Source organism: Monodelphis domestica, chromosome 7 (assembly GCF_027887165.1).
Source record: "Monodelphis domestica isolate mMonDom1 chromosome 7, mMonDom1.pri, whole genome shotgun sequence".
Classification (NCBI taxonomy): Eukaryota; Metazoa; Chordata; class Mammalia; order Didelphimorphia; family Didelphidae; genus Monodelphis; species Monodelphis domestica.
Genome location: NC_077233.1, coordinates 288765758 through 288781251, shown reverse-complemented (window position 1 = coordinate 288781251; position 15494 = coordinate 288765758). Strand labels below are relative to the sequence as shown.

The window sequence follows — 15494 nt, the reverse complement described above, 5'->3', positions numbered from 1 at the left end:
GACAGGCTGCGCTGGCCCCAAAGGATAGGGAGGGGCTCAGCACGAGCGGCCGCCCACCAAAGCCCGCGCTTTCCCCAAACGCTCCAGTTCTTCAAACCCAACCCCGAGTTCTACCCCGAAGAGTTCCGAGCCGGCGCCGAGCTCTCCGCGCAGACGTACCTTTATGGCGAGGCCGGCCGGCGTGAGCTTGTCCTCGTTCCTCTCATTCAGGCAGTCTTCTCCCATCAAGGACGTCAGGTGCTGCAGACACTCGGCGTGGCCCTGGGAGGCTGCGACGTGCAGCAGGTTGTTCCCGCGCTCGTCATGGATTTGGTCCAGGTTGTCTGCAGCCAGGTGCGGCTACGGAAGCAAAAGGCGGGGAATTATCCGAGAGTCAACGTGGGGGGAGGGGAGGCGTGACGGGGAACCGGGCGCGGCAACGGCGGGGCCCTCGAATCTGTCCTCGGCTTCTACCTGCGAGCGGTGATGAATTCCTGTTAATTCATCCAACGCTTTAAGACGGGGGATTCTGACCAGGTCTGCGAGCCCTTTTCAGAACGTGTTTGTCTTTATAAGCCACAATGGAAGGACACGGAACTTTCAGTTAAAGCTGGGTCTCTCCAAGACGAGATTCCCCTGAAATCCACCCACGGATCCCTGTGCGGGAAGAGCCCTGCGCTAGAGCAGGAACTGACTGCCAAGAGCCACGGTCCTGGCTGTCCAAACGCTTCGCAGTGCCTCTCGGACGGGCTATCCCTTTGTTATTAGAACAGGAAGCGTGAGCGTGTCCCATTTCAGCTATTCAAGGACTCGGTGGCTGCATCTCCCCAGCCAAGCGCAGTTCCCCTCCCTGGAGGTATCAGAGTCACCCTCATCAGGGTCAGGGGAAGAGGAACTGATCCATGAACGGAAGAGGGTCTTCCACATTTTTAAGCCCTTTCCTTCTGGATTAGAATCAATTGAATTAGAAGGCTGGGTATTGGTTCTAAGGCAGAAGAGTGGTCGGGGCTAGGCAATGGGGGTGAAGTGACTTGCCCAGGGTCACCCAGCCGGGAAGTGTCTGAGGCCAGATCTGAATCCAAGATCTCCAGTTTCTGGGTCTCTAGGTTTGGCTCTCGATCCAAAGAGTTCCCTAGCTGCCTCCTGGATCTTTCATTTGTGAGAGGAGAAGAGGAAAGGGAGGGTGAGAGGGAGAAACAAAGGGCATGAAGGAGAAAAAAGGAAGTTTTTTTTGGGGGGGATAAGTAGTTTATTTTATTTACTCCATTATATAATAATATCAACTATTTCAAAGCACCTGGTTTTCAAAATGCTTTGCTATGCACTATTTCACAGGATCTTTGGAACGTCACCTTGAGGCAAACAGGGCAGCTATTATTATTGTGACTTCACATATGGAAAACCGAAAACACAAAGAAGTTTGTTGATTGGCCCAGGATCACACAGTCAAGAAGTAGCATAATAATCCAGTCTTGTTCCTTAACCCAGGGGTATTTCTCCTACACTATGTATTCTCTTACACTTCCCTGTGTAATTATAGACATATTATATGAATTATGAATGAAAATATAATCTTTGATAATGGTTAAAGCTCATTTTCTGAGAGTAAGGTGTTAAAAATCTGTTAGATGAACTACATTACCAGGATACATATTGGAGTGATTAAATATGATTTCTACAGCATCACATCATCAATAACAGTTTACAACTGGGCTTGTTTCAAGTTTAAACGGCATTCTGATACAGAGCTATTTCCCTTTAGATCTTTTTGTTTACTGGGTTATCTTAAATCTGGTTATTTTGGGAGGAATTTTCTCCTCTAGATTCTGGGAACAAAAAAGGGAACTAAGGCAAAATTTCATCTAAATCAGGGTATAATCAAAGTGCTCAAGAATATGTACTGAAGAAGTTGATACAAACACTTCCATAGAAATACCTCTTCCTCTGGTGAGCCTGTCACCAGAAGGAAAAGACATCAGTCCACAAAGAAATACATAAGTTGATCACAATTGGAAAGGAAGAGATTTAAGATTCAACCTTAGGAACAGATTGATGCTTTTTCTTTTCAGGAAAAAATGCATTTTCTTTGGTTCAGTTCAAATGGTGAGATTAAATGTAAATAAAATAAACTGGGGGCTATACTTCTTTTTCCTTGTGTTTACTTCAATCCATTTATTTTGAAAATTGGATAGCCCAAATCTTGGAGTTAAAGCTGCAAGTTCAAAACAGAACGGAAAATAACATGCTTGCTACTCTGGGGCCAGTGAGGTTGGCCAACTAAATTCCATTTGTGCTCCATTTATAGATGTTACAAGGTACATGGTGGTACTTACCAAGAGTGATATCTGCCCTTCTTTAACAATATTCAGAATGCTTTTGATCTTTTTCACATCCTCACTCCTTTCTTCTGGGACTCCTGGATTCCAGCTCACATGGCTCTTCTGCTCATCCAGTTTGGGTTCTGTGGCTGAGGACTGCAGGTGTAAAGTCCTGAGCTGGCCGCTGTTGGGCAGGATGTTTTCAACTTTTAGCATATTGGGGTCAGCAAAGGCTTTGTTAAGGAATCCCTTGCTCGGGGGTTCAGGTTCATGGACTGAATTGCATGGAAGCAGAGCTGGAGAAAGCTCTGGGTCTTCAGAAGAATGCTTGTGCTGATCAAGGACAAGAGATGGAGCTTTTCTCAAGTGAGAGCTTTTTACTGGGGACAAGACGCAAAAGGGTGTCATGCTGGTTGTCAAGTTCTCCGCATTGCCCGTGGAGTTGCTCTTGCCAGAAAGGCCATTCACTGTGGAACAGATACCCACAATCCTCTTTTCTGTAGCTGCCTTGGTAAAAGAAGCAAGCTGTTGGCTTGACTTAATGTAAGGCACATCCAGAATCTCATCCATGTCCAGATCATAATGCTCCAGCTCTCCCAATAAGACACTGGGCTCAATGCTCTTACTTTTAAGGGCTTCTCCATCTCCAGGGCAGAGCTGTTCCGTTGGAGGTGGCTGATCAAAAGCTCCTCCCTTCTGGTACTCCACCTTCTCATTCTTTTGGTCATCACTCTCATTGTTCTCAAGGGTCTCCGGGTGGTGTTTCAAGGGGGAAACCCTCTTCACAGGGCGAAACTTACTATAGACATCTGCGATCCCAGTTGGCTTTTGTGCATTTGTAATAAGAGTTGAGACGCCGCAGTTCCAGGTAGAACTAGAAACTAAAAGAGGAAAGGAGGGTTATTAGAAGGCACCCAGAGTCTTGTTTCTGCTAGAGTGGATCCTAAGAACACCTTGACCGACACACATTCTATCCAAATTAAGCCAGGATTAAATCTTCATGTGTGAAGGTTTCTCAGAGATCATCTTAGCCACACCACAGACACACAGAGACCAATCAGGGACCAAATCACTAACGGAGGAGACGTGGAGAGGGATTGTGGGAAGATCTGTTTCTTTAGAGAGATCATAAGAACACATTAGTTGGTTATCTCTTTGGGACGGTTGTATTATCACTCAATAGTGTTTACTATATGCTCACAGTGGGCAGAGGAAGTACTGGATGCAGGATATGAATGATAGAATTAGAAGATAATCTATTGTGGTCCTAAAATGTATAATCTAATTTGGGAACACTCTAAAGCAGGGCCCCCCACACTTTTTACCCAGGGGGCCAGTTCAGACCTTGGAGGGCCAGACTATAAAAAAAAAAAAAAAACTATGAACAAATCTGTATACACTGTCTGGGATAGCGGAGGCTGCAGCGCTGGCTGGGATGGGCCTGTCCCACCTTGCACAGACCCATCACTGCCACCACTACACTGGGCAGCAGTATACACTCATTGTTCAAGTAGAGATTCTAGAAATGGTTCAGAGGAAGCCTAGACTACTGGGCCAGGAGGGAAAAATGATGGGAAAAAGATGCCCAGCAGAGTACTATTCTGCCATGGGGCCTCTTCAACTTTGCTGACTGATAAATAATTTAGCATCATTCCTTTATACAAAACCAACGAGAGTTTCATTCTTCTTTTTCTTCAAGGATTTTAATTCTAAGTTATTCCAAATTACAAACATCAATAAACATGAATGTTTCCATATAAAAAGATAAGACAAAATGGATCAGTTTTGAAACTGAAATTCATCTTTTTAAAAAAAAGTATATAATAAATTGAATACACTAGTGCCAAGGCTAATCTTAATCTGGAGATCCCTGAGAAATTCTTCCTGTACTCTTCTGTATAATTTTTAAATGTTTCACCGGCTCACTTTTTTCTTTTCCTTTTTGGGGATCACTATTCCTACTACTTCTTTTACTCCCCGGGGGTCAGGGGGAACATCTTCCATTCTTACAAATAAAAGAAATAGGAGACAATTTATATATTGGTCATGTCTGAATATGTATGTTTCATTCTAAATTGATAGTCTATTACCTCTCTGTCAAGGGATTAGAGGCATGCTATCTGTCATTTGTCTTCTGGAGTCACGACTGATCATTGTGTTAATATGCATTTGATATCATTACTCTGCAGATGACCAAATTTAGAGAGAAGGAGAGACCCAGATTCTCCACTGAGCTAGTCATACATCTTCACGTACCACTTGGATATCTGAAAATATATGTCCAATAGGCATCTCAAACGCAGCACGTCCAAACAAAATTCATTAGCTCTGCTCAAATTCTCCTCTCAAACGTCCCTGTTACTATTGAGAGCACCATAATCTTAAAACATTAGGTCGTTCCCAATTCTTATTCTCATCCCATACTCTTAATTCATGCCAAGTCCTGTCATTTCTTCCTTTCCATCTTTCGTATGTCTTTTTTCCCCCTTTTCATGCCTTCTCTCTGTTCATATAGTAACAATCTTAGTTCGGTCCCTCATCACTTTTCAACTCAGGTATTGTAACAGTTTATTACATGGCCTCCAGCCTCAAAATCTCTCCCCCTGCAATATATTCTCCACTCGCCTGCCAAAGTGATTTTTCTAAGGTATAGATTTGCTGCTTGGTGAGTTGTGGTAGCTCCCTATTACCTTCTTAAATCAAATGTAAATCTTGTGGGATGTAGAGTTCTTGAGAACCTGCTCCCTTCTTACATTCATAGTCATAACTTTTCCCCTCCATGAATTGTATGATTAAATCACTGACAACTCCTCTATTAAGACAGCCCATCCCTCATCTCTGGGTTTCGTGCACTGCCTGTCTCTCATGCCTGGAATGATGTGCTTCCTCACCTTTACCTGTTCAGTTCTCTGGCTTCTTTGAAGACTCAGCACAAAACCCATCTTGTATGTGCAGACCTTTCCCCAGCCCCACCTACTAATACCTTCTCTTTTTAGATTCCTCACATTTACTCTATGTATACACATGTATGTTTATGTGGAGAATTATATATATATATATATAATAACATAAATAAATAGAACTGAATAATCATTATGGTAATGTATTCTATTGTCCTTACTTTTGAATTCTCCTAATTATTCCCTCAACAGCTATTATTTCAGTTAAATTCCCCCTAATTTCATTTCTTCCAGTTTTCCTTAAGAGTTTTTAAGGTCAAGTCATTTTCTTCTTCTGCGAATGTGCTTGTAGATATTTTGGAATTACTCACTTTGTCCCCAAGATTTACCTCTTGGATACAGTACTTTTTATTGCGTTTGGGATCTCTTCAAATCTTCATAACTTCATTCTCTATTGCCTACAAACATCCTCAAACCTTTCCCCATCCTTTAAAAAACTTTCACTAGGCTCCTCTGTTTCATTTCTATATCTTTCCTCTTTTCAAGTTCTAGGGAATTTTTTTTATTTTCTATGGTTGTTATCTCTGTTTACTTTCCTCTCACTCCTGAACCAATTTAAGTCTAAAACAAAATTTCAGGGAGAAAAAAAAAAGGTCAAGAATCAGAAAGAAATGAATGAAAAACAATTAATGAAAAAAGAATACCAAGAAATTAATGGGAAAAAAGGAGAAAGGGGGCTTAGAAGAACCATATCTCAAACTCTCATACAAAGCAATAATCATGTTAATTGCTCATGATGGGGGTCATGCCAATAAAATAAGTATTATAATAATTTTTACATTAAGTTATCGGTTTCATGCGATCACAATTAAATTTCAAGCCAAGTCAACAAATATTTATTTATTAAGTGTCAGGCATTGTTGTTTTATCAAATTGGAAAAAACAGCAAAATTAATTTGAAGGGACATAATCCAAATTTTGAGGGAAATAAGTTCAAAAAGTGGAAAGGAAAGGGTCCCCCAAACAGCAGACTAAAGCAGCATCATCCAAACCACTTTACTACTTAACAATTGATTTGAGATAATGTATAATAACTTAATGGACGGAATGCTGATGTAAGAGCTAGGAAAACCTGGTTTCAATTCCCACCTCTGGAACATGCTGGTTATGTGACCCTAGGCAAATCACTTAACTTCTCAAGCAACTCTTTAAGATTTTAAATCCCAGAGAAGGTGCCAATCTGCTTTGAGAAAGGAAGTTTTCTCCTCCAGGATTTCTTATAAAACTAGAATTTATAAACCCATCTTGTTCCTATCTTTATCCTTAAAAAGAAAATATAAAAGCTGATCAGTAGGATAAATAAGGTACACAAGACCGAGAAACAATTAAATATGGTATCATATTTTTCTATAAACCCAAGCATCTCAATTATATTGAGGGAAGGATTCTGTATTTAACAAAAAGTTCTGGGAAAGTGGAAAACAATCTGGAAGAAATTAAGGTTAGGACAACATTTCACACTGTGTACCACAACAATGACAAATGAATGCAATGTCTATTCTATAAAATTTCACATCATAAACAAATTAGAAGAGCATGGCAGAGATAAATTTTGCAAATGTAAATAGGGAAAGAATGCTTAAGGAATAGGACCATGGGCGATAATATGGACAATTTTGATTACATAAATTTGAAATATTTCTGTATTAAAAAATCAGTGCAGTTCGAAGCCAAGGGAAACAGTTCTGTGGGGAAAACCATTGCAGAAACTTTCTCCAGTAGAGGTTTTATACCCAAAATGTATCAGTAATTGATACAAATAAGGAACATGTCACTCACTCAAATGAATACGAACAGATGATTCTCAAGAGACGAAAACTATCAATAATCATATGAAAAATGCACCAATTCACTAACTATAAGAAAATGCTAATTAAGAATGCTAAATAAACACCAAATAAAAATCCCAAAAAATGCTAAATAAAAATGCTAAATAAGACCTCACACCAAACACACTGGCAAAGATGACAAACAATGAAAATAAGGGTTATTGGGAGGGCTGTGGGAGGAGGGAGGCACATTAATGTACTATGAAGTGGTCCAGCCAATCTTGGAACCATATAAGTCACCTAGCAATCCCCCAATTGGCTATATCCTTAAGAGAGTCAAAGAAGGAGTGAAAGGCCTCACATGTAGGAAAATATTTATAGCATCCCCTTTTTTATGTGTGTCAAAGTTTTAGAAGAGAAGGGAATGCTTTTCAACCAGAGCCATCTTAAGAAATAATGACATATAGATGAAATGGAATCACTTTGCATTTAGAAATGGCAATTTCTAAATTATTCTAAGTTTGTCATTCAAAAAGACGTGATTCAGAGAACCTTGGGTGGACTCGTATGACTTCATGCCTAATCAAGTGAGAACTAAAACAGTTTATAGAATTATAACATTGTAAAAAAAAAAACCAAACAAACCAGGAAAGACTTAAGAACTATGATCAAAGCAAAAACTCCAAAACCAACTCCAAGAGACTGATGCTTTCCATTTGGCACAGAGATGATGAATTAGAAATACAAAATGAAACATACCTATTCAGTCAAAGGATGAATTTGTTTTGTATTTATGTATGATTAATTTTATAAGGAAGAAATTTCATGTTTCTGTTTTGGGGAAGAGTTGCAGAACTTGGGGGGATAGCGATATTCACATTAAAAAGGAAAAGGAAGAAAAAATTATCAAATGGATTATTATTATTTTCAATTATATTTTCTCCCAATTATATGTAAAAAAGAGATTCCAACATTTTCAAGAATAGTGAGTCTTGAATTTTATTCTTCTTCCCTCTCTCTTCCCTCCCCACGAGATGGTCAGTAATCTCATATAGATTTTTCATGTGCAATCATGTAAAACATGTTCTCATATGAATACTTTTAAAATTAAAAAAAAAACTAAGAAATAGTGAAAAAGTTTGTTTATTCTTTATTCAGCAGCAATTAATTATTTTTCTCTGGAAGCAAATAACATTTTTTATCAGGAGTCCTTTGGGATAGTTTTGGATCACTGCATTACTAAGATTAACCAAGTTAGTCATCGTTGTTCATTGTACAGTATTTCTGTGGTCGTGCACAATGTTCTACTGGTTCCACTTATTTAACTCTGTTTCATTTCAAAGTCTTTCCAGTTTTTTCTGAGCTTTTCTTACTTGTCATTCCTTAGAGCACAATAGTATTCCATTACAATCATACACTATAACTTACTCAGCCATTCCCCAATTGATGGGCATCCCCTCATTTTCCAGTTCTTTGCTCTGACAAAAGGAGCTGCTTTAAACATTTTAGTACATATTTTGTTTTTTTATCTCTTTGGGACACCAACCTAGTGATGGTATTTGTTGCTGGTGTAGAGTGTTGGTTGGGGCATTATCAACTGAGTTGTCTTCTTCTCAGTCTGTATTTTGATCTTCCCTGACATCAAATCCCATTTCTAAGGTTGTTGTTGTTTACTCATTTTCTAGTCTTTTTCACTTTTTAAATTTTTAAACACATTAAAGTTGGGAGTCTGTCAATGAACTCAGGGGAGCACTTTTCTAAGTCAGCTTTGTGCAGCTGCCTTCAGAGCTGCCTCTGGGAATCTATCGGCTTTCAGTGTTTTCAAGGTGGTGTTATAAAAAGAGAACATGTTTAATAGTCTCCAGTCTGTGCTTTGGTCTAAGGGTAACAAAATGTGCTCTTTTCCACCCTGAAGCAGTGTTGAGGGTCTCCTCCTCCCCTTTCTGACTGTATCTGCATGTAGGCAGGACAAGAAGAATCTTGCACCCAGAATCAGCAAGGGCGCCTCTGGACTATCTTTCTGAGCAACTGTCCAATCCTCTTTATTATCTGTGATGGAGAATCCAGAAATATTTGCTGCTGCTTCAGCTGTTCCCAGAATCCACTGCAGCGCTGGGACCTGCTCTGGCACCTGCTTTGTGTTCCCAGGTTGTACTGGATCCCTTGTGTTTACTTTCTGAGTTGTTTTGGTGCTTTGTCTTTCTGTGGGTTTTGCTGCTCCACAATTCATTCTGAGGCATTACAGGCAGTTTGGTAGAGATCGGACGGGTCTGTGTATCTTCTCTGTCATTTTGGTCCTGACCCCCCATCAATGGTTTATTAAAAATGAAAAAAGAAAAATGACGTTCAGAAAGGGAAAAATACAAGCAGGGAGGGCAGTGTTGAAACTACAGTGCTAAAGGGGCAGCTACACAGCAGAGTGGATAAAGCCAGAAAGGACCTGGATTCAGGGAGAATAAACATAATAAACTATTTCTTACATAATCCTTTTTTGTTTTTTTCTTTGTAGACTGATATACTCATATGTGACTATATTCATTATGAAGAAGGAAAAAAATTAAAACAAAATAAGTTCAGCCACTATATGGAAAATAGGGAGATTTGAAATGGGGAAACCGATTAGATCATTCCAATAGTCCAAGATGAGAGGTGATGAGGACCTGAACTAAGGGGGCAAAGGTGTGAGAAATGAAAATGGGATGTACAAGAAGGACCTTGGGGGATGTAAAGTTAAAGGGATTGTAGAGGACAGAAGAGGTACAGGGGATAGGGAAGGTTTTGTAACAGGGAATGGAGGGGTTGAAGGGACAGAGGGAATATGGTTGCCGGTGAGGTAAAAGGAGAGAGATGCCATCTGCCTAGAGGCTATCTTTGAAAATTGGGGTTCCTGAGAAATGGGCTACCTATGATAGACTGAGGGGACGTCTTCTCTATGGATTGATGTTGAAGATACTCCAGAGCAGGTAAGCACGGACCCTCCTGAGGGACAATCCTCTCCCCAGACCAAGGTCGCCCAGCAGGGGTCTGATAAGTACCATTTATGGTTGAATGGCTGTCCTGAGGTTCAGCTCCCTCTATGTTCCCCTGAAATGAGAGTCCTCTTATCTGACTGCGGTTATTTAAATAAAGATGAATTTTAATAATAAGTTTAGATTGGGGAGGTATCAGGGAAGAGGGAATCGGGATTTATCTAGATTAGGTTTGAGTCTCAGCTTTTGAGCTGAGGCCAGGCCTCACAGGCTGGTGGGGGGTTTCTTTTATTCCTGTCTATGCTAATCCGTGCTAATTTTCTTAACCTCAAAGTCTTAGCAGTAGACAGCAAGAGGAAGAAAAGTTCTGACTTCCAGAGCTGGTTGGGCCTGTCTCTTTGGGCTGACACCACTAAAAAACCAGCCTTACAGTTCACACTGCTCCCCTTAAATCCTTTTGTTCAATGATGTGATCACAGGAATCCAGCACATAGTTGAGAAAGATCCAGGAATAGAGGTACTTCTATCCAGTGACGTAGAGTGCTCTTTCCTATCTGAGGGCCAGGAAAAAAAGCCTCACAAGACCCAACTGTCACTCTCCAAGTTCCCCTCCTCCCACCAAGAACTGTCATTCTTGTCAATATCTTCTCTCTTAACATTTCAACTGCCATTTGTTCCACCTGAGTGGCAGAAAGTCCAAAACTTGTTTCATATTTCCTTTCCACTGGAATTAAGAAAAAAATATTATTTAGCTACTGATTGAATATTGGAGATGAGGGAAAAGAATGAATCAAAAATGAGGAGACTGCAAATCAGAAATTAGAAGAATTTCTCTAGAAAGAAACAGAGAAGTTTAAAATAAAAGTGGTTTTTATTTGGGGTTCTATTTTTAATAATAATAATGAAATATATATTTATGTAGAAATAAATAAAATAATAATATATTTATCATTATTCAATAATAACTAGCACTTACATTTTCAGGTATACAAAGAACTTTATATAAGTTATTTCATTTGATCCACATGAAAACTCTGGAATGTAGATACTATTATTGACCCTATTTTACAGATGAGAAAACTGAGGCTGAGAAAGGGTCTTGCCTAGGGGGTTATACAAGTGGTATATGAATCAGAATTTGAACTTTGGCCTTCTCAACTCCAAGTTCCTCACTCTATCTAATGCTATTGAATTCTGGTGATGGATCCAAAATACAGAATGAGATACGCTCTCTGACAAGGCAAATGTACGTTGTTGTTTTTTATTTTTATTGTGTTTTTGATGGAATGGGGGGCATTGGATGTGTGGGGAGAGTTAGCAACAATATTGCCCAGAAAAGGGAGGGAATCAAATAGAAAACTGTTACTGAAGCAGATTTAAAATACACAGACGAGAACAAAAGGAATTTCAGAGGGAAACGCAGACAAGCAAGAGCGTTTTTAAAAGTACTATGTTGAGTTTATTATGTACATTTAAAAAACCTGCTCACAATAATTGAAAATTAAAAAGATCATTAGTTGTGTTTTAGACATGCTGAGTTCGAGATGTCTGTGAGGCTTCCAGTTTGGAGAGTTCAATGAGCAGTTGTGATTTGGGAGTGCAGAGAAAGAAGAGAGCCCAAGGAAGAGCCTTCGGGTAACCTCGGAGTTAGTCAGAATGATCTGGATGATGAGCCAGCAAAGGAGACTGAAGAATAGTTAAGAAAGGGAGGAGGAAAAGTAGGAGGAAATAAAATCACAAAAACCCAGAGAAAAGAAAAGGAGAGACCAAGAAGGCTGAGGGAAAGGAAGTTATTTGCCTTAGAACATAGAGATAAGAAGCAACAGAGCTGCAATTTGAACCCAGCTCTCCTGCACTAAAATCTGGTGTGTTTTCGCGGTTTAATGCTTTCTCGTATCATTTAAGTCACAGCATTCAAAGAGGCCTGTAATTTAGAGACAGTTTATACACCCCTTTTTCTATAGGGAAAAGCGTGCTCAGATACATTGGTAATGTTTGCATTTCACTTAAAGTTTTATAACAAATACTTCTAACTGCTTTCATGTCTTTGGAAATTCTTGAAAATGTGCATCTCAGGATGTAATAAAAAAAAATTTAAAAGCACGTAACTCAGTGGGTCAACACAAAGAGCACATTGTACCAATATATTTATGTATTGTATAAGATCCTGGGTTCAAAGGGCTACACTTTTATGTTGGTTTTATTTACATGTGAAATTTTTTCCAAGTGATACAGGGAAATGGATACCATATGTTTCCCAGCTATTCTGTTCTGACAGGAACCATTAAGAACGCTCCATGGAAATGGATTCTGTCTGTGCCTTATGAAAATAATTCCTGCTCTAGAAGGGGCTAGACATCGCAAAAGAAGCATCAACATTTTGATTTTGTTGTCACTCTCTTTATCCACAAATCTATTATCGCTGTCTGAGGCTAAAAAGCAAAGATTCTTCCTATTCTGCCCTTTGGCTTGATGAGAAAAACCCCCAGTGGTTAGTGATATTAAAACAGGCTTTTATCAACATCCATCTTTGTAAGGGTGCTCAGGTTTGTCGCTTCTTTTCCTTGTTGTTATAATAAAGGTCATCCACCGGGGCAATGAAATTAGACTGGAGAGAAACTCACACCCGCAGCACTGGGGAGCCACACGAAACTCTAGCACTGGGACTTGCTTCTTTACAAATGCTCCCTATCCCAACCAAAACAGAGCTCTCAAACCCTAACGTGTGGATTTCTCTTAAAGGGGCAAAGACTGAACAAACTAAGGGCTAACGTTTAGATAAAATTCAAGCTAAACTTAAAGAAAACTTGATCTTTACTTTTTAACTTCAGATTCTGCTATACTTTTTATTTATCCAACTCATATAATACTAGTACATTGTTTAGTAGCTATATTAACAGAAGACCAATGAATCCTTGCCAGAAATCTTCCAAGAAATTTTCTTAGAAATCCTAAATTATTTTTAGAAACAATACATTAACAAAACAGTCACAAATGTGTTGGAAAATAAAATTATATATTTTAGTGGACTAATCTAAGGTCCTTGAGGACGGAAACTGCATTTTATTACTGTGGCCCCGAGAGTGCCTCCCATAATATTTTGCATATAAAAGATATGATTTTAGTAATGCCTGACCCAAGTGTATTTGTCCAATAAATTAGGTCTCAGCCTGTATTCTCTCTGAAATTATTTTATATTTTAAAAGTTGGCACACCTATTCAGTTAAACATTTATTTCTCATCTCTTCCCTTCCCCATCCTGTCCCCAAACGATCTCAGATAACTTTTCTCTCTTACAGTTGATTAAAATGAAAGACAACGGCTATGGTGGACCAAAGATGCAGCAATAATCTCGTTTTGGTGCCCATTTAGGACAAAGCCTATGAGGATTGGTTTCAGGAAAGGATATATCCAGGTTAAAAATACTCCGCAAATAGGCACTCAACACATAGGATGAGGGCTGGGCGTGTTTAAAAAGTTAATGACTTAAATCTGAGTGCTGAACTAAATAAATGCGAATGATTCCCATTAGTCTAGCACTTCAAAGTTTGCAAAGTTTTCCATAATTGTGATCTTACTTAATCCTTGAAACAAATAGATCCGGCATTCGTTATTCCACTCGGTAGAGAAGTAGATTGAAATTTAGACTTCCCCAAGTTCCCAACGCTATTATTCAGTGGAGTCACCACTTGGATTCAGTTCTCCTGACCCATTACACCACAAAGCAAAGCCATGATTAGCAAACTACTGAATATTTGTGGAACACATAAGACGTTAAGCATATCTCGAGGATAATCATACGTGTCATGTTTACACGGCTCCTAAAATCTTCCCTCCTTTGCATATTTTGCATACAAATACATATTTTATTCTATTCGACTCATGTTGGAACATCAGCCATTCTTTGGAACTAGGAGAGACGTTAATTGCTGACAGAGGACAATTATCTGGCTCCTGGGACTGATAAAATATTTCCTCATGAAGATAATGTACAGTTTGCTACCATAAGTACAGGTCTGACTTGCAAGCCTCCATGCCAGTGGTGGCTGCCAAACATGTTCATTCTTTGCTGTCATTTGTTTATATTAGAATCCTAATGTGAAATCTGGCCTTTTTTAGTTGAAAACTAGCTTTGAAATCAAAGGGAAAAAAGAGCCTTCCAAGTTATTTTTCTTTAATATCAAGCAAATTTGGGTTTCTCCCACAAACAAACCTAAAAAAGCTCTATGCAGAATGCCTATCCCAAGCCGAGGCAGAAGGCTGAGCAATCTATCATTTCCATGTTAGAACAGACAGCGACATGTCTTTAACCTCTGCTAGGAGAACCATTTGGGAATCCAAGTTCTTGGGAATGTTTTTGTTCTAAGTCTTGTATATTTCATTCCATTCACACTCTTGAGTGTAAGAGAAGTTCATGGAAGTTTTCATGGTGAGTTCCAGGTTGTTCAAGTTTTCATAAATGCAAACACCCCAGACTGAAGGAAGCCGTGATAAATGACTTATATCTGTGCCTGGCAACAGGAAGGCGACTATGGAGCCAAGGAGAAATAGATAGGCTTAGGACCACTAACTGGAGAGTAACCCCAAATTGGAAATAACTTGGGCTCCAAGTATCCAGGGAATTGGGCCAGGCAGGAAAGGAAAATCTGTATTAATAGTCTTGTGGAAAAGGAAAATCGACATGAATCTTCCCTTCAGCCCCTCCAACTCATTCCACTTTTCCTTATTCTAGGATCTAAAAAATTGAAGATGAGGGCTCAGACTCAGTTGCCCATTTTGGTTTTGTTAGGGGAGAAAACTGGATGGTGGTTATGACTGAAATGAAATAAAAACTCCTTTAGAAGAATTTTGAAGAGTAGGAATGCCCTGGGCGATCATTACTTGTATTTACTTCCTTTCTCGGCTCCCATAGATTTCAGGGACCAACAGATGAGAAAATCCTGAAGCGATAGCAAGAGAAGAGAAGGAGAGTAGGGAGTAGTATGGGAGATATTTTATTCATCACTGACTCAAATTTTATCTAGATGATATTAACCAATGACCTCATCACAACAATTGCCTAATTGACAAAGGAAAAGGCTTATCTGAATTAGGTCAAGAAAATCTTTACCTCTCAGTGACTGATGGGAAGGAACAATAGTAATTAATAAGTATATATATGTATATATATATATATATGTATATATATATATATATATATATATGAGAAATGTTTTGTTCAGTTGCTTCAGATGTATTTAACTCTTTTTTAGCCCATTTGAGGTTTTCTTCACAAAGATATTAGAATGGTTTGCTATTTCCTTCTCTAGCTCACTTTACAGATGAGGAAACTGAGTCAAATAGGCTTAAGTGACTTCCCCAGTTTCCACAGCTAGTAAGAATCTGAGACCAGATTTGAACTCAAGATGAGTTTTCCTGACTTCAGGCTGGCACTCTCTCCACTATATCACCTAGTTTCCCTTGAAAATAAAATTTTAAAAAATGGCTCTCCATCTGAAT

General features: G+C 39.2%; 1 protein-coding gene across 6 annotated transcripts in view; it reads right to left on the bottom strand.

Moving 5' to 3' along the window:
• The window catches only part of SNCAIP (synuclein alpha interacting protein), a 222024-nt gene that overhangs the window by 44650 nt on the left and 161880 nt on the right, over positions 1-15494 (bottom strand). For 4 of the 6 annotated variants that reach the window (XM_007497827.3, XM_007497829.3, XM_056804502.1 and 1 more), the window contains 2 exons: positions 2313-3178; positions 160-339 (listed from right to left, as the gene is read on the bottom strand). The exons of 1 other annotated variant lie outside the window; for it this stretch is intronic. In XM_007497827.3, coding sequence (XP_007497889.2) covers positions 160-339; positions 2313-3178 — 1046 coding nt within the window. The remainder of the gene's footprint in view (positions 1-159; positions 340-2312; positions 3179-15494) is intronic. One more of the 6 variants, XM_016423743.2, reaches the window with a different exon arrangement.